Genomic DNA, 18,141 nt, shown 5'->3' with positions numbered 1-18,141 from the left:
TTGTGCGGCATGGAAACGGACACAAGACGTCTTTCATGGTGGCCTCGGGACCGCCGACGGCCTCCCCTCTGTGCCTCTGTTTGTGAAGCTACTTGCTGTTACTCCATCCAGCCCAGTATCGCTAACAACACAGCCTCTGTTCTCACCCACCGCACAGCTGTTCTCACACACTGTGGTGTTTGGTGTGTGTGTGTGTGTGTGTGTGTGTGTGTGTGTATTCAGACTGTCTTTGCAATGTGTGTGCATGCATGCACGAGCCCCTATATGGCACACGTTTAGTGTTCAGCGCAGTCTTTACTGTGTCTTTTGTGGTACTTGTACTTCTCATGAGTGTTTCCATTTTTTGTATACTTGTACAAGGTGAAGGTTCAAGGTGTTTACTGTCACATACAAACACAATGCAATACAGTTGGCAGCATTATAGGCAGTGGCATTCTTACCATTTCAAGCTTCTTCAACAGTGTGGATAACAACAAAAGGATAGAAAGGTAAAAAAAAAGAATATGATGCACTGATTTGATTCAGTTGATTTTCCATTTACTTTTCCCACTGACAGACTTGGATGTCTCACGTGGATGTTTGCATCCTCTCTATACACGAATCCACGGAGCGCTGCCCTGTAGGTGGCGCCGCCATTGCTGCGGTGTCGGACTCGATCAGCTGCTGCTGCTGCGCGGTGTCAGTCAGCTGCAGTCACTGACTGCTCACGTTACTCTTTTACCTGCTTTTTACTAACTTTTACTAACACTGACTTTACAAAGATGTACAGAAAATCGGGACGAACCTGCGTAGTTTATGGCTGCTCCCAACAGCCAAGCAGGTAAAGAGTAACGTGAACAGACGGACAGAACCGCAGCAGCAGCTGACTGAGTTTGACACCGCAGCGATGGCGGCGCCACCTACAGGGCAGCGCTCCGTGGATTTGTGTAAACTCTTAGCCAACGGATTTGATGTGGACTGAGAGAGAGGCTTTTCACCATACTGTGTAGGTCTGTTGTGATCCGCCGTTTCTGTCAGGTCATGACATAATCCATTTGGTTCTATTTGTACACTCGGGAGTTATGGTGGTCCTTGAAATTAAAACCTTTGAGAACCATATTGAAATCGTATAGCAGACGTGAAGTAGTGTTTATTTTGACAGCAAATTTGTATTCTGTTTTAGTCGTACTGTAGTCTTTTGAATCAAATTCCATGTAGTTTTAGTCGACTAAATATCATAATATTATAGTCGACTAAATCTACAGTTGATTTAGTCGACTAAAATGTATTTTGGCAGTGCCTCGATGGCGTCATAATGGCTGATTTTACACTTGGCTGCATGCTGAAAATAGCCGATCTACAAGCTCACGACGCGTCGCAGCGCAACACGTTGTGAGCCTGTAGATCTGCTATTTTCAGAGCGCAACACCTGAGCACAACCAAGCATAAAATGACTTGTCTTTTAGTTCTACTGGATCTCTTCTCCACCAGTCCCTCCCTGACATTTTACTCTAGTTTTTATTTGTAGGACAAGATTGTCTATATATTTAGTCTTATTTTAGTCATCATAGCCAATTTTTTTTTTAGTTTTGACTTAGTTTTCGTCAGTGAAAAAAGGCAGTCGACGAACATTTTTTGTCATAGTTTTAGTTGACGAAATCAACACTGACGTGAAGTCGACATACCAGCTCAGACGGTGTGATTTATAAAAAGGGTTCTGGAAATGGTTCCTCAATATTGGATCTGGTACCTCCGGTTCCGGATCCCAACCCCTATATAGCATTAAGGCTAGGTTGGGCTTTGCCAGATGACATGCATTATTCATGAGCGGGAGAGAGAAGGAGATATCTAAAGGTGGCATTACAGCAGACGTGATGCCTTCTCTTCTTGTCTCTCTCTTCTCCTCTGGTATGTAGCTGGCCTCATCACCACAGCACAGAGAAAACCCACAGGGAGCCGCGGCAGTCGCAAAAAAATACCCCCCCCCCTGTCTGTCTCTCTCTCTCTCCACCGCTGCCACCTCCATCGGTGAACTTCAAAATGCACACACATACACACACACACACACACACACACACACACACACACACAAACAGAACGCAAATTATTTTGTTCAGTGGCTACGACGACAGTGTAGCTGTTACAGATTAAAGGCGAAGGACTCGCCATTAAAGAAAGGAAACCCAAGACAAAAGAGAACGACAGACGGATGGGGAGGGGGGGGGGGCGAGGGGGGTGGGCAAAAAAAAAAAGGGTCCAGTCACCGCGTTGACAATTGAGTTATAATATTGCGTCCTTTATGAATAATTGATTTGATGGCACCAAGGCCCTTCATGAAGGTAGATGAAATTAGTTCTGCCATGTCGGAAAAGTTAGACATGCTTCATTAGCGACGGAAGAGATTGGTGGCAAAGCCTGTTGGGGGAGGGGGGCGGGGGGATTTAGTCGGAGCTGTTTTATAGCTAAAGCAGACCACCTCTTCACCCCACACCTTGTGACGTTGTGTGTCTTGTAGTGCTGTTTCTTGTCTATTCACAGACCGCTTTGGGGTTTTGGAACAGGTGTTGCTGTTCCTGCACCCTGTCTGATGGTCAGGTGAACCCTTACCTACGGTATCAAACGATCGTCGCTTCATTGGTCCTTTCAAGCTCCTTTAAACCACTTGTCTACATGAACCCTAGTGTCTCTACAAGCTCCCAAGGCGTTGCAGGCAGCACGGCACGTTGTGAACTTGTAGATCACTTATTTTTGGCATGTATATTTGGTGTACAGGGAAAAGGGCGGGGGCGCTAGTATTAAGTGGTTAAATCTGCAATCCATGACTTTTTGTGTAAATGAAATGTTATTTGGACCAAAATTTATGATAGAGTATGTTAATACAATATAATTAACACAACTTGATTGATTGAATATTTTATTAGGCAAAAAAAATAAAATAGCACAGTTACAGTACATTTAAAATACTTTGTCTAAAAGGTCCGTTCAAAAAAGTCCTTGCGGTCTTGTTTCCATTGAGGTCCTTAGTATTCAATTCATAGTCTGTGGTTGTAGTGCCTTCTTCTATCAAGAAAATATACCTGTGGTTGGGTAGGACCACTAGTGGTTGACAAGACTTGTTGCATGAAGCTAAAATGCGCAATTTATCTTCTGTGTGCTTTCTGTATTAGCTCAGCAGTAGACATTTTGGCGCTCACGCGAGGGACCCGTGTTGGATTCCGGTAAGAAGCCGGGCTTCCTCGTGAGCTTGTAGATCGTCCGTTTCCGCCTATTTTCGAAAATTTGGTACATAAATAGGAACACCAGGTGGTTAATAGCGGTAACTTTTAGAGCTACAGTACAAGGTCTTCATGTACCACCAGAACTCTTTTCTCTCCGTCTCTTTCAGTGCGAGACGGAGGTGATTGTCGTACGGGAGGTTCAAGGAACGGCGATGCGTGAAGTTTATGACACGGGGGGAAAGACAACTGTTGTTCACAGACAAACGCTGTACAGTATTCTACAGTACCAAGGGCCCTCGGTGTCCTCGGGGGGCCACTGCCACGTTGTGTGCTATCACACTGGCAGCTGACAATAATCGGCCTTCATCTCCATGGCCCGGGTCATTGTTAAATGAAGCACATGATGCGTCTCTCCTTTGTGAACCCCCTCTATGCCCCCCCATACCCCCCCCCCCTCTATAATAGCAGTATTATTTTCCTTTCAGCAGAGCAGGGGGAAGTGTGTTGGTATTAGCCCCAAAGTACGAGACAAACTTGTGTTTTGTGAGACACAATGACGCAGTGTTCGGGTAATCATAAGCTCCACGGCTGCCTGGTGAGACCAAATTCTCTGAGCACCTTAATTCTCTTGCTATGGAGCGCTCTGGGCATTGTAAGGGCAGATAGAGGTCATCAAAAGACAGACTTCATGTCGAACATAGTCGGCAGATCAGTTTATGTGGATCATGAGTAAATAGCCTGTTTTTTTTTACTTTCCTTCAAAACAAATTTAACGTTTCCAAAATGTGTAAATAAAATAGTGAAAATTGTAGATCTCACAGTGTGACACGTTGTGAGCAGGTAGATCTGCTATTTTCACTATTTTGGAATAGGACGTAAGTGGTTAATTCAGCATGTATTTTTTGGATCCCGCGGGGATGCCAAGTTTTTCTTTTGGGTCTCGTGCTGAAAAGGTTTAGGAACCCCTGCTTTATGCTAAAGAAATAAAGAACAGCTCTGATATGGACTTCAAATGCTCATTTTAAATGTAAGATTAGAGAAAGAACAGTATTTGAAGAATAACTTGTCACCCCCAACCAAATGAAAGTATAAAGGAAACTTGACGAGTGTATTATTTTATGGTACAAAAGAAAATCAGGAGTCCTAACATTTTTGGGGGGATCAGGGTTTGATGTTTGAGAGCTGCAATCATTTAGTTATCTGGAAAGATGTAAATATATTTGTTTCTGACATTCCATCCACAGTTAATTGTGAATGTGTTGTGTGTTTTGGCTTGTCACTTGTTTAGCAACATTTTGTTTTGATGTATCCTTATACAGCATTGCTAATTCATAACTCTGCATAGTTCTGTCTAGGAGACATTTAAGTAAATTCTTTAATATTGTGGAAACATCATTCCTTTGAATTAATTATTACTCCGAATCTTATTGATCTCAAACTGCAAATGAGGCTTATGCTTCCAAGTTCGAAGTCAGACCCATAAGGGTGTGAGATTTTAAATGAACAGTGAGGATTGTCCTGTGTAGGAGTCTCTGGACCAAACCACACACACTCATAACTGGTCTAGGGTCAGATCTTACCACTGACTTCTTCTCAAGGGCCTCCTTGATGTCTGTCTCAATAAAACAACGTACTAAGAATTTTGGATATAAATATATATATACACCCCTCCAAGATATATCAACATGTCGCGTTGTGAGCTTGTAGATTTGCTATTTTTGATATTTGGGTTAGACAATTCCGCTCACAAAGACATGTCCAAAATAGGGATGCCAGGTTGAAAGAGGATGTGAACCTGGCCTTGTCAGACTGCAGCCAGCTTGTACACTCAGTCCGACAACCCTATCCAACCCCCCCCCCCCTCCTCCCTTTCCATTCTTTTCGCTGTATTATAGGAGCCAGAGCTCGGCTCATGAGTATTAATGAATTCAAAGTTGGAGGGGAAAAGAATCTTTAAGTGTTTCAAACTGTCAGATCCTGTCAGCGGACGGCCTCGTGCCTTCTCGTTTCATGCTCATGTTTGATGCCTTTCGCTTTCATGCCCCCGCTTCTCCGTAATGGCTAAATTGCCGGCGACAGTCCCTTGTCCCTGCAGATTGTTTGTTTGTCTCTCAGCCGCGGGTTGTCTTACAACGGCGTTTCGACGTGGCGAGGAACTCATTAAAGCAGGGCTGTTAATAGGGGAGAGATTGGGGGGAGGGGGTTGACGGGGGGGGGGGGGGTTCATCACTCCGCTTTCCATCCAACCGAAAACGCCGTCACGATTCGGGTCACAATCTCGGTTTGGCGTGCGGGTGATTTGCCTGCGGAACAGTTTACTGTGGGTACTTGAAGGATCTTGTCGAAGTGTCAATCCTTGTGAAGAACAAACAACAAAAAAAAGCCTTTCAGGAAAGTATTCTTTTTTTCTCTTCGTGTCCAAAAGCGCTCGCGAACGGAGAACAGCTGGGCAGGAAGAGTCGGCATCAGGGAGAAACGCTCGGCATTCTCCCAAACCCGTCGGTTACAGAAGTACCGATCAAGCATTGATCAAGACCAATCCAGGAGCTGCCTTCCTGTGTAGTTCAGCCTCAGTTTTACACGTTAGCTCACAGACGAAGAAGGGGTTGGGGTTGGTTGGGGGGGAGGGGGGGGCGTTGCAACAAAGCACAATTAACGAGTTATTGCATTCATTTAGAAACAAAAGAAAAATCCTTATAATCAGTAGGTGTTGAAAAGTGCTAAATACTCCCATCGCTCTGACGGAGAGGGCGAAGAGGGAGGCCTCGTCAAAACATGCAAATGAGGGTTGACACCACGTCCGATTTTTTGACAAACGTAATTAAGGTGTTCCAATTTGGGACACGCTAATACAGAGGACCGCAGGCCTCCCCCAGGTCCTCACTAATCACCACGCAGCCTTTAAAGCTATGCATGCGTGTGTCTGTGTGTGTGTGTGTGTGTGTGTGTGTGTGTATGTGTGTGTGTCTGTGTGTGTTTGTGTGTGTGTTCCCTCCCCACCTCATCTCCCATTTGATTGGATAATGAACTGTTATGGGGTGTTAGATCTCCTTTTTGCCATCTTTTGCAGAGTTTGAGCAGATAGGCAGGGAAGAGCCGCCCGAGGTGTGGTGTTGTATGGATAATTAAAAGGCAAGAAATTTGCGTCGGGTCCTTTGATCTGCCTGTCAACTTTCTGATTAGAGACGTAAAAAGCCTTTAATCAAGAGTAATGCGATGATTAACGCTCCCTAAACTGTTTTGGAAAAAGAATCAGGAGATGAACGTCAAGTTTCCTCCCTTGCCTTCCCTCCTCCTCCTCCTCAGTGGAGCTCTCCTCCTTGTCCGTTTCCCACAAAACTGCTAAACATCCTGCTCCTCAGCCAGTAATGCCTCATGTTGGAGGCATCAGACTGGGGTGCAACAGTTAATCGAATAATCGATTTAATCAATTATTTAAAAAAATCTAATGTGAGCTTGTAGATCGTCTATTTCCGCGATTTCTGTGCTATGTCATTGTGCGACAAAGTATACAAAAGTATTTTTATCAGACTAATCAATTGAAAAACAATTATTAAAAAACGTAGTAGAAAGTATAATAAATAGCTGATAGAATAATCGCTAAGAAAGTAATGGATAGTCTCAGTCATAAATCAGACACTGTGTTTGATTTAGACCATGTGACATGTTTCTTCTCCACGGTATACCTCCTTAGTCCTCGCAACATCGCTAGAATTTGGCCCAGTACCTGCCGTAGTCGTCTTTTCATCCAACAGAATGTTCTCCTCTTTCATTACTCCTGCCTTTATTCAATATCTGTCTTTTTTCCCCCTCACAGTCACATAGTGTTGGCTGTCAGCAGAGTGCTTATTGCATCGTGTCGGCATGACTCATGCTGTGATACCATCATCTGACTTCTCCACTACACAAGTGATCATGAATTAGGGCTTATCTTCTTATTTCTCTTGAGTTGCAGAGGAAGTCGCCGGAACTTTCATGCCTTTGTCTTCCAGACTTTGTGACGGTGGTCAAAAGAGGAGTTTGATGATGTTCTCGCGGAGGTTTTTGTGCGCGTGCGTGCGCAGTGTGAACCGTACATTTGTGCGACATGAATTTAAGCACTCCATGAATAATACATCCTCTATTTAGCTCATTCAGAGATTACTTTTAATTCTACACTTCATACATTTTTTACGCTTTTGACCAAGTCTAATCAACGGATAGAAATAATTTCCACCGGCACTGGGAATGGAATTAATCAGCCGGGTTCGTTTGAGCCTCACAATTGACCAACGGGCACGCGGTTCGAAATAGACGTATGAGGCTGACCAGCCGTCTGTGGAAATTCCCCGTGTTTTTTAATTGAAGACCGCGGAATGTGTCGTTCCCTCCCCGCACGCTGTTGCCCGTCGGGGCAATCACAGTGAGTGCCTAAAGTCCATTAGTTTTCATTTGGATGCTTCAGTAAGACCGGTTGATTAAGTTCAGGCAATTTGCTGACAGGAGCCCTATACCCCGCCTCCCTCAACTCTACCCCACCCCCTTCCCCTCACCTCCATGCCACCGGCAGGGTTGGCGTTCAGGTCAATTACATTTTGGTTGTTAAGAGATTGTAACAGTCGTTTTTTTTTTGGAGGGTGTCGAGGTGCTTTGGCCTTTTCCCATAGTTTATTATGACAGGAAGTTGCAATATGCATTAGCTGGCTGGATATCACAGAATATTGGTGCTAAAGAGAGCCATATGGCTATGGAAAGCTTTCTTTTTACAGTGCCATAAAGTTCATACAGTACTTCCGTGTGTATTTGAGGCGCTGCCTGCTTCCACATATGTAAACATGTGTTGGTAATTTCATAAATGTAAAGCGAGCCCCCGGCTTCCGAGCCTCATCTATTCTCATTGAAGGCAAGTGAAGGGGAGAAAAAAAAAAGAAGTCAATATGTGGAGCTGATCGTTTGAGGCTGAGGTGATATGGGGGGGGGGGGGGGGGGTCGTTGAAATAGAGAGTGGAGCCTTCAATTCTCTCTCCCGCCCGGTTCTGCCTTAAACAAATGGTTCTATTAGCAGCAGGGCCGGTCATTTGTACCCATTAAACTCGCGTCTTATCACCCATAACACGCCCTTACATCTCTCCATCCACCAATTGTCCATAATCAGCCATTTAAGAAAAACACACGGCGGAAATTTTCCTTTGCGCCCCGATCCGGTCTGACGGACAGGCAAACGAGGAGGGAGGGAGGGAGAGGAGGAGAGGAGAGGAGAGAGGGGGTATTTTCGGTGGAATGATGAATAGGCCAAGTTGAGTGGCTGACTAATAGAGATCTGTCTTAATCAGAAGTGATTTGTCAGAACAGGAGCTCTGCGGGGTCAGGGCAGCAGGCGATGAATAAAACAGAGGCCCGGCAGAGTGAAGAAAGACCCCAGAAATCCACCCTGACTGCCCCATCGTCACCGCTCATACACATGCAAGTGCTGCCCCATGCTTCCAATACCGCCTCCTTTCAAGTGCTTGCATTGCTACCGGGGAGGAGCCGTGTGCACTGCTTAGTCAGCCCACCGCTCACCTGCATGGTGAGGAACTCCATTGATACCAACAATTGTGTGAAAGCGTGGTGGAAAGTAACTAAGTACATTTACTTAAGTACAATTTTGAGGTATTTGCACTTTACTTGAGTATTTCCAATTTCCAATACTTTTGCTTCTACTCCACTACAGCTCAGAGGCAAATATTGTGCTTTTACTCCACTACAATTATTTGAAAACTTAAGTTACTAGTTACTTTTCAGATATAAATTATGATATTATGAAACATACATTAACCACTTTAGTCCTTTTTATACATAGGCCATTTGAGAATAGCAGATCTACAAGCTTGTAATTTTCAAACATTCAAGTACTTTCACTTTTAGTACTTTAAGTATATTTTGATGCCAATACTTTTGTACTTTTACTCAAGTAACATTTTGAATTCCGGACTTTTACTTGTAACAGAGTACTTCTACATTGCAGTATTGATACTTTTACTTAAGTAAAACATTTGAGTACTTTTTTCCACCACTGAAGCTCACACATCCAAAGGAACAATCTAAGGGCTGGACAGAAAGACACCTAAGCAAAAAAAAGTCTGGTGCGCTAGAAAACGCTCCCATAGCGATTCATTTATTACCTCAACATTAGCTCTTTGTCAGACCTGGTAAAAAGCTAATGCTCGAAATGTCAGGAATTACTAGTGTTGAGCCTGTGAGCTGTCACTTTAAAATGCACACAGAGCAAGATTTAAATCAAAGTAAGATTTTGGGGACAAACCCCCTTTGATTGATTAAAATTTAAACGATAGAAATCACAATTTATTCCTTTATTCTCCTATAGAATGCACCCATCAGTCCTCTTTGACCAGTAACGGCCATTCGGGGGGTTTGCCGGGGGGGGGGGGGGGGGGTGCGCGGTGCATGTTGTTGTTATGATTTAGCTGTCATAGCAGTACTTATACCCCCTAGACGCTGTGCACGACCCCCCCGTGACCTCACAGTTGGTTCCGCTTTACTTTCAGCTAAAGCTCGGCGTACTGTATAGGTGAGGCGCTAGCTAGCCTCATGGCCTGTGGGCTCAGCATTATAAATCAAGTCCCAACTTTGATGGAGGGGATGAAAGCGTGTCACCAAGGCGGGTGTAGTATCCAGAAGTCCTATGGAATGAAATAAAATAAGCTTCTCTGGGAAAAGTGTACAAAGAAGATTTTTTTTTCCACCTGGGAGTCACAGGAATATAAGTTGAACAAAAAGAAGCGTTCTCTCTCTCTCTCTGTGTGTGTGTGTGTGTGGTGTTAGAGAGACAGACAGACAGACAGAGAGCGAGCATGTGTGAGGTTCATCTAGCAGCACCGAGCCTTTCCCCACAGACGTCCCGTGGGCTGCCATCGCTCGTTTTGTCCGTGTGTGTGTGTGGATTGTGTCCGGATAGAAGTGTGTGTGGTAACCTTCAAAAAGTGGTTTCAACCGCTTAATGAAAAGGAGCTGTGCTGAGGCTCTGAGCGCGCCGGTGTCAGGTCTTGTACCCTTTTAGCTCTGGGGACGGAGAGAAGAGAAGGGGGGGGGGGGGAGAAAAAGAGAAAGAAAGAAACCACGTCGTAGAAAGAGAGACACAGATAACCCCAGACGTCCCAGTGTGGAACGGGCTCTGCAACAGCTGCTGTAAAATTGATGATATGTCCAATTATACGTGTCCACGAACTGGGGAAAGTTCAGGGCTGCAGAGAACCGACCCGGGGCCTTTGGACTTGTTTGTCCAGTTCTGCCGCTGCACTGGACTGTATGTATGTAGAGACTAGATATGAGCCCATACATGCAGACCAGGTCATTTACTGTATACTGTTGTTGTTGTCACTGTACATTTGCACATACGTGAAATTCATCCTGCGCATTTACCTATCCTAACTGGACCATCTACTGTAGAATCCAATTGGGACTAGGTTGGAAATAAGTGCTGTGAGTGTCATTATTTTTGTTGTGTCTTATAGTTCTTAAAATCAATCAAGTGAGTCACAAAAAAAACAGACCGAACCTAATAACAGAACGACTTCCCTGTGGATCGTCAGGGCATCATATTGATTGACATCATATTGATTGATGACATCAAGCGTGCCCAAATATGGAGGGACATTAGATCTGAGATTATGAATTCACAAAATGTGATGTATATCCGCCCACACACTCACAGACTAATCACAATACTGTATGTGAAATATATTTGAGATCAGCTAGTGGTTTGCGAGATTAGCCTCACACACACTCACTGTCTCTCTATCTCTCTCTCTCTCTCTCTCTCTCTCTCTCTCTCTCTCTCTCTCTCTCTCCTAGACTGCTCGCCCCCTAAGAGACGCAACTCAACATTGTTGTGTAACTTCACAAGTAGACAAGCATTGATATTGTAATAGATTGCAATGGGTAGACAGTCACCAACCCCTGATAGTTCCGAATCCATACTTGAACCATTTGGGATCACATCTTCACATCTAATACGTTAATTAGATTAATTGTATCAATTACTACAATAATATGATATATAGTCTCTACAGTCCCCTTCCCGCAAACAGTCAGAGATACACACGCAGAAAGACCCATAAATGTGGACAGACCATTAACTGAAAAACAAGTTGCCAGAGAAATAAAAATTAAGCCCAACTGTACCGTGAGCCTCGTGTTCACTGCGTTCCGGGAAAGAATTTCCTTAGCCGTGCAATATTTTCCCCTTCCCCGCGACTTAATTTGCGCCCTCGACTCCTTTTTCACACTAATTCTAATCTACAGTAACATTAGAGGAACCAGTTAAATTAAGGCTGTGCAACACTGGTGCGAGTATAATGTAATAGAGTAATGGGCTTGTTAAATGGGCCTTGGGGGGATGTGGAGCTTTAGTAAGTGAGTCAGAGCACGGCCTCTGCGCCAGGGTCATTTAAATTGTTAATAGCTGCTTAAACAGGAGGGGAATATTTTACACTCTTAACCAGAAAGAAGTTCTGCAGCATTAGCTTCGTCTCTGTTTTGGCCAAAATACAAATTTTCCATTTTGAAAGGATGCAATGCTCTCAACCATGCTAATTACAGTATGTTATTGTGCCATTGTAAAGACGATGCAAACTTTAATTATGCTCGATATATGTTGACGGAAGAAACATTATAATCTCACAAGCTATGGAACATGGGGTTTATCAGGAGCTGTAACATTAGGTAAGGCATTTTAAGGCTTAACCACTTGAGCCCTATTTTCTGCATTGCTGTGCGACGGTGTCACATTAAAATAGCTGATCTGGGCACTCGGACGGCCAAGCGTCTAAACAAACACTATTTCCCGTGTTTGGGGAGGGAAGCCAGACGGGGAGGGTGATCCTTGTCCCTGCACATACTCCTATGGGCTGAGGGCGGTGCCTGTCAGCGGGTTGTGTTGAGGGAGGACAGAGGCACTACGTTCCTCCCGTTGGGGCTCCTCACGGGCAGGTGAGCCAGTAAGGTAACAGCAGTGGCAAGCAGTGGTAGGAATTAATTGGCATAATGACTAAATTGGGAGAAAAAAGGGGTAAAAATTATTAGCTAATCTAAATGTATAGGGGGAGGATTGTCTATCAACAAGCTCACAACGGGCTGCAAACTTTTGAAAATGTGCGCCTATCTCGTGCCCAACAGAGACGCCACGTTGAAAGGATCCTAGTTTACTGAGGCACTACACTGTCTCTCTGCATTTGCTGTATGTGATTACCTTGCTTATTTTAAGTCGCTCTGGATAAGCGGCTGCTAAATGCCTAAATTGCATATACTCAACAAGTACAACGGTGTCAATGGCTGAAAACTGTGCACTGAAAATGTTATTTTTTGGAAACTACACCGTTGTACTAAGACTGTAATTCTGGGTAAGAATATCAGGTAAATGCTTAAAATGTGATAACAGTTTAAGACAGAAGCCTTATGCCTATAGAGAGCACAGTGATGCTGACACGCCTGTCATGTCAAGATGAATTGGGCCAAATCTCTCCCATTTCTCATCTTTTTCAAGGTGGACAATGGCATTAATGGAACCGCCATCTTTCATCCGTCTTCCTTTTATTCATTTTATGTATTTATTTTTAATGTCCACACATTGCATATAACCACAACTCCCTCCTTTCGGGGGCAACTAATAAAGTTTGTCAGCGGAGCGCAAGGGGTTTAAATAAGATGGATGTAAATGTAGATACATGTCACCAGAGTGAGAAATGGAAGGGATAGACGCCAGATAAAGACACCCCTAGCCTCCCCCCCCCCCAAATGAGCCCACAATACAGTACATCCCTTTGGGAGGCGTTGTGTGTACACTGCCTAATGGTTCAATGGGGCAGAGACAGTTCGGTTGAAGGATGGTGGGATTTAGGTGGATGGGGGGGGGGGCCGTGGGGGGCTCTCTTTATGCGAGCGTCCATTTGCGGTCGCGCAGCTAAGGAAAATATTTATCTTTTGAGTGCCTCTGACCTGCCGCGGTGAAACAAGAGTCCATAATGTCTTCTGCAGCCCACCCACCCCGGGGGACTCCTCAAATGGATCACAATGGATTTTGCAGCACCGCACCGAGGGCCCGGCAACGAGTGGCGAAAAACGAAAGCGCCACCTATTGAGCCGAAAGGCCGTCTCCGATGGCGTCGTGTCATCTCTTATCCCGGTGAAAGCGTGTGATGGCGTGGCTGCGTTGGTGGTGTCCGTTTTCCTTGTCTTTGCTGTTGTACAGTAGTTGACCTATCGTGTTCGCTGTAGTTACATAAACCGTACTAAGAGTGATATAATTGGACATACACAAATTCCAAATTTTCTTGAGTGGCTTGTTAACCACATTTAATCCACATTCAATCCCTATTTTGGCCATGTTATTATACTGTAGGTAAAAAAGACTTTCACAATAACAGAAATAGCTGATCTACAAACTCGGTGAGCTAGTATTCTTTTTGCTATTTTTGAAATACGGCTTAAAGGAGTAGTTCACCCAAAAAAATACTTATCTTTTTGTTTTTTGAGCCATTCCTGAGCCAATAATTTGATGACTGGGTCATTGTTCAATAGGAGATAGTAGGAGACTCTTTGAGTCCGCTGGTCATCAAATTATTGGTTTAGGAATGCGACAAAAACTAAAAAAATCTCCATGAATTCAAGGTTTCATGGGTTGTGCAATTGATAGAAAATAAGTCGTTCTTTGGGTGAACTACTCCTTTAAGTAGTTAAAGTGGCTAAAATCAGCAACTCTGCGACTGGGACCACTATGGTAGTTAGTTTGTATATCTACAGCACTTTAACCTCCACAGTCCTGTGGAATGGACAGAAACCTGAGTCCACTGTGGTCCCATTCTTGTCCAGTGAAAGGTGGCTCACAGCCGAGGAGGGGTTGCGTTTCCCCTGCCTTTTGTGCCTTAATGCACCTTTCTGTTAAACCTTGGCCATTCAACGAACCTGTGTTCCCTTGCTCTGCAAGTACTGGCGCTAGGATGCTACTGAGGCCCTTTTTTTCCTCTCCTCTCTGACCATGCCTCATCTATCTTCTCATGCATTGTAGGCTTTTCCAATAATGCACTCTCTGTCAGGGAGACGACAAAAAACAAATCTTTGCTTGCACAGTGCTTGTCACCCTCATTTATTTAAAACAGTGCCTCGTCCCGGACAGAGACGGATAGAGGCGCTTAGTTGTCTGTTTAACAGAAGATTTCCGCTACACCTCCCTGCCTGTTTATTATATCCCTCCTTCCTTTTTCTTTTTCTTTTTTTTTTTTTGCAACAGGGGACTTGTATTATTACGGTTATTAATACCTGCACTCAGTCTTTTAATCTGCCCTATTTGTCACTTGTGACTGTCTGACTGCACTGTTTAATCTGGGTATCTTTCAATCTGTCTCGTCGCTGATTAGAAATTGATGAAGGCAGGAAGAGACACATTTAGGGGGAGTGTGGGGTGGTGGTGGTGGTGGTGGTGGGGGGGGTTCTGATAGTAGAACTGGAGACAAATGTCGCTCATCCAGCAGCGCTCTCTCTCCCATTCCATTTCCCCCCCCCCCCCCCCCCTTCTCTCTCTCTTTCTCTCTCTCGTTCGGCTGCCAGATGTAGCCCATTTCCGCGGCGTCCCCCACTCCCCCCCCCCACCCCACAAACAGGCGCTCAGCACGTGGGCTCTTTGGTGTAGCAGCACCTGTGTAGTGTAATACAGTCTGCGACTGCGTTGTTTACTCCGAATTTGTTTGGTGCGCTTGAAAGCCCGTCTTTGATCCACACAAAGATTCCTCACTCCCTCCCTCCCTCCCTCCACCCTTCCCTCCCCCCCCCCTCACACACCCCTCTCTTCCTCTCCCTCATTTTTTAACACGAACGCTGCATTTGATACGGGGTGGTTGTTTATTTGGTCTCTCCCCCCCCCCCCCCCTCCCACCACCCCTCTTTCTTTTTCTTTCTGCTTTGCTTTTTTTTTTGTACGTCCCTAACCCAAGGGACCGGGGAGAATGACAGTGACCAGTGACGAGCTTGTCAGACGCCTTGTTGGAGATGTTTTATAACTGGCGCGTTAACGTGTTTACATCCAACACTAGATGAGAGGCGTTTAGAGACCAGCGGTGCTTAATGAATATTGCATTGGGCTGATTGGGGGCCCCTCTGCTGGGGGTGGCGGGGGGGGGGGGGGGTATTGTTTGTTGTGATGAAAAATAAAAAGCCACCTCAAATGTCAAGGCTCAAGAGTTGAGAGGCCTAGAAGTTCCGAGTCTGTGTACTGTTTGTGCTGATTATACACAGTACAATCCTCAGTCCACATAATGGTTGAAAATAGCCGATCTACAAGCCCACGGTACGTACAAACGCGTAGTAATGCAACGTGGTGTGAGCTTGTAAATCTGCAATTTTTGCTATATTTGGGAAATTCTAAAATGTGAAATTGAAGATGAAGATTTTCCACTACTAAAAAGGATTTGTAAGAATAACATTTTTGTTTGTTTGTTTGATTTCTCACAGAACAAGTGGGCCAAGAGATTCTGTCCAACCTGCACACTGACCGTGAGAAGATACAGAGAGCCAGGGAGAGGGTGAGCAGTCACACACACACACACACACACACACGCGCGCGCGTACGGTGCACGTGTAAAACACACACACATACTCGTACACACACGCGCACACGAACACACGCGTACACACGTGGCCCAACAAGTGCAGGATGAAGGAGTATCATAGGAGACACTGACTGGAGACAACAAAGGCTTTGTAGTCGGTGGGGAACATTCACAACGCTTTGTGTGTTTCAGACAGTGATGGCATACATGATGTCAGACTAGCCAACTAAACACACACACACACACACACACACACACGCACACACGCACACACGCACGCACGCACGCACACACACACACACACACACACACACACACATACTGTACATACATAGCAGCCACATTCACAAGCACATGCTACACACCGCGTTGCCAGATTCTGTGAGAGAAACAAGCAACCAGGTATAGGAAAACCGGCCCAAAAGAAGCAACTATGGGCCACATGAGCACTTTAACATATACATCAGCTATTTGAAAATAGCAGATCTACAAGCTTGTAGATTGGCTATTTTCAAATAAAATCTTGCGGGGAACTTATAATAAGCAGATCTGGCAACCCTGGCTACACACATAGTATGTGCATGTGTTGTACCGTATCTGTGTGTTAGAAGCGTCGTACTGACTGGCTCCAGTGCCATGATGTATTGCATGGAAAAATTGTACTGATTTCTTTTTTTTTTGTCTAAATAAGTGTTAAGTAGCTCTATATTCTGACACCAATCGTTTCCACAGAGTATTTGCACAGAGATCTGTAGGGGTCTCCCTATCTCTCCAGCTCTTTAGTAAACAACACATCATGGTGTGACACGTTCTGAGCGCGTGCGTACGTAGATCTGCTGTTTTTGCTCTCATAATGACAAAGTATTTGAGATTCTTGAGGCCGAGCTGACAAGCTGCTTTTCATCATGTCACATGGCTAATTATTTTCACTGGCCATGATGCCATACACCATTTTTTCACTATATACAGTCCAAGAGTCAGTGGTGGAGAAAGTGCTCAAATGTTTTTCTTAAGTAAAAGTATCAATACTGCAATGTAGAAGCACTCAGTTACAAGTAAAAGTCCGGAATTCAAAATTTACTTGAGTAAATGAACAAAAGTATTGCAAACAAAATGTACTTACTGTAAAGTACTAAAAGTAAAAGTACTAAAATGTTTGAAAATAGCAGATCTACAAGCTCACAACGCGCCGCGATGTGACGCGTTGTGAGCTTGTAGATCGGCTATTTTCAAATAGCCTATATATAAAATAGGGCTAAAGTGGTTAATGTATGATCTAGTGGAGTAAAAGTACAATATTTGCCTCTGAGATGTAGTGGAGTAGAAGTAAAAGTATTAAACATTGGAAATACTCCAGTAAAGTAAAAGTACCTCAAAATTGAACTTAAAGGGTAAGACCACTTTGGTAGAGGTTTGGGTTGTGTATTTACCTTGCCATAATGTAACTCCAAAGGTGGGCAAGAAATAAAAAATAATTGCTCCATTGATTAGAAATTGATAATTCAAAATATGCTCCTCATTGACTTACATTGTACGGTAAAACAGCTCTCAAAGTCACTCTTTTAGCACATAAATGAACCCAAACAATGTTGATTCAGACAATATAGAGCATCACCAAACCCAGTACTGTTTGTTTTTTTAATAAAAATGTCAACTTACTGTTGATTTTACTATTTGAAGATCTGGATCCGGATCCGCCGAGCCAGTCCGGGTTTTCTACTTATTAAAAATGGCAAAATCAACAGGAAATTGACATTTTTATTTAAAAAAAAAAACAGTACTGGGTTTGGTGATGTTCTATATTGTCTGAATCAACTTCGTTTGTGTTCGTTTTTGTGCTAAAAGAGTGACTTTGAGAGCTGTTTTACTGTACAATGTAAGTCAATGAGGAGCATATTTTGAATTATCAATTTCTAATCAATGGAGCAATTATTTTTTATTTCTTGCCCACCTTTGGAGTTACATCATGGCAAGGTAACTACACAACCCAAACCTCTACGAAAGTGGTCTTGCCCTTTAAGTACAGTACTTGAGTAAATGTACTTAGTTACTTTACACCACTGCCAAGAGTTGATAATTAGTATCTCCACCAGGCCGGATATTATGTTTTCGGCCCTGTCCGTCCGTGTGTCTGTTTGTTTGTTTGTCTATCTGGGTGTCTGTGTGAGCAGATAAGCTGGACCGATTGGTGTGAAACCTTTTGCCATTTTGCGTTTTCTTCAAAACACACTTTTTGCTTCTACTCCTACAGATTTTTGTCCAAACCTCACACACATCAGTACACATTATCTGTGGGTTCATGTGATCAAGATGTATCAGTCGGGAAGTTTCTTATTTCATTCCGATTGGCTGCTATTGCCTTC

At 44.1% G+C, this 18,141-nt stretch overlaps 1 protein-coding gene across 2 annotated transcripts in view; it reads left to right on the top strand.

The window, feature by feature from the left end:
• The window catches only part of vti1a (vesicle transport through interaction with t-SNAREs 1A), a 185,151-nt gene that overhangs the window by 107,046 nt on the left and 59,964 nt on the right, over positions 1-18,141 (top strand). For both annotated transcript variants that reach the window (XM_084078710.1, XM_084078711.1), the window contains exon 6: positions 15,681-15,751. In XM_084078710.1, coding sequence (XP_083934836.1) covers positions 15,681-15,751 — 71 coding nt within the window. The remainder of the gene's footprint in view (positions 1-15,680; positions 15,752-18,141) is intronic.

Source organism: Gymnoscopelus microlampas (assembly GCF_963454915.1).
Source record: "Gymnoscopelus microlampas genome assembly, chromosome: 14".
Lineage (NCBI taxonomy): Eukaryota > Metazoa > Chordata > Actinopteri > Myctophiformes > Myctophidae > Gymnoscopelus > Gymnoscopelus microlampas.
The sequence above is the reverse complement of the archived record's forward strand: the minus strand, read 5'-3'. Positions and strand labels throughout refer to the sequence as shown.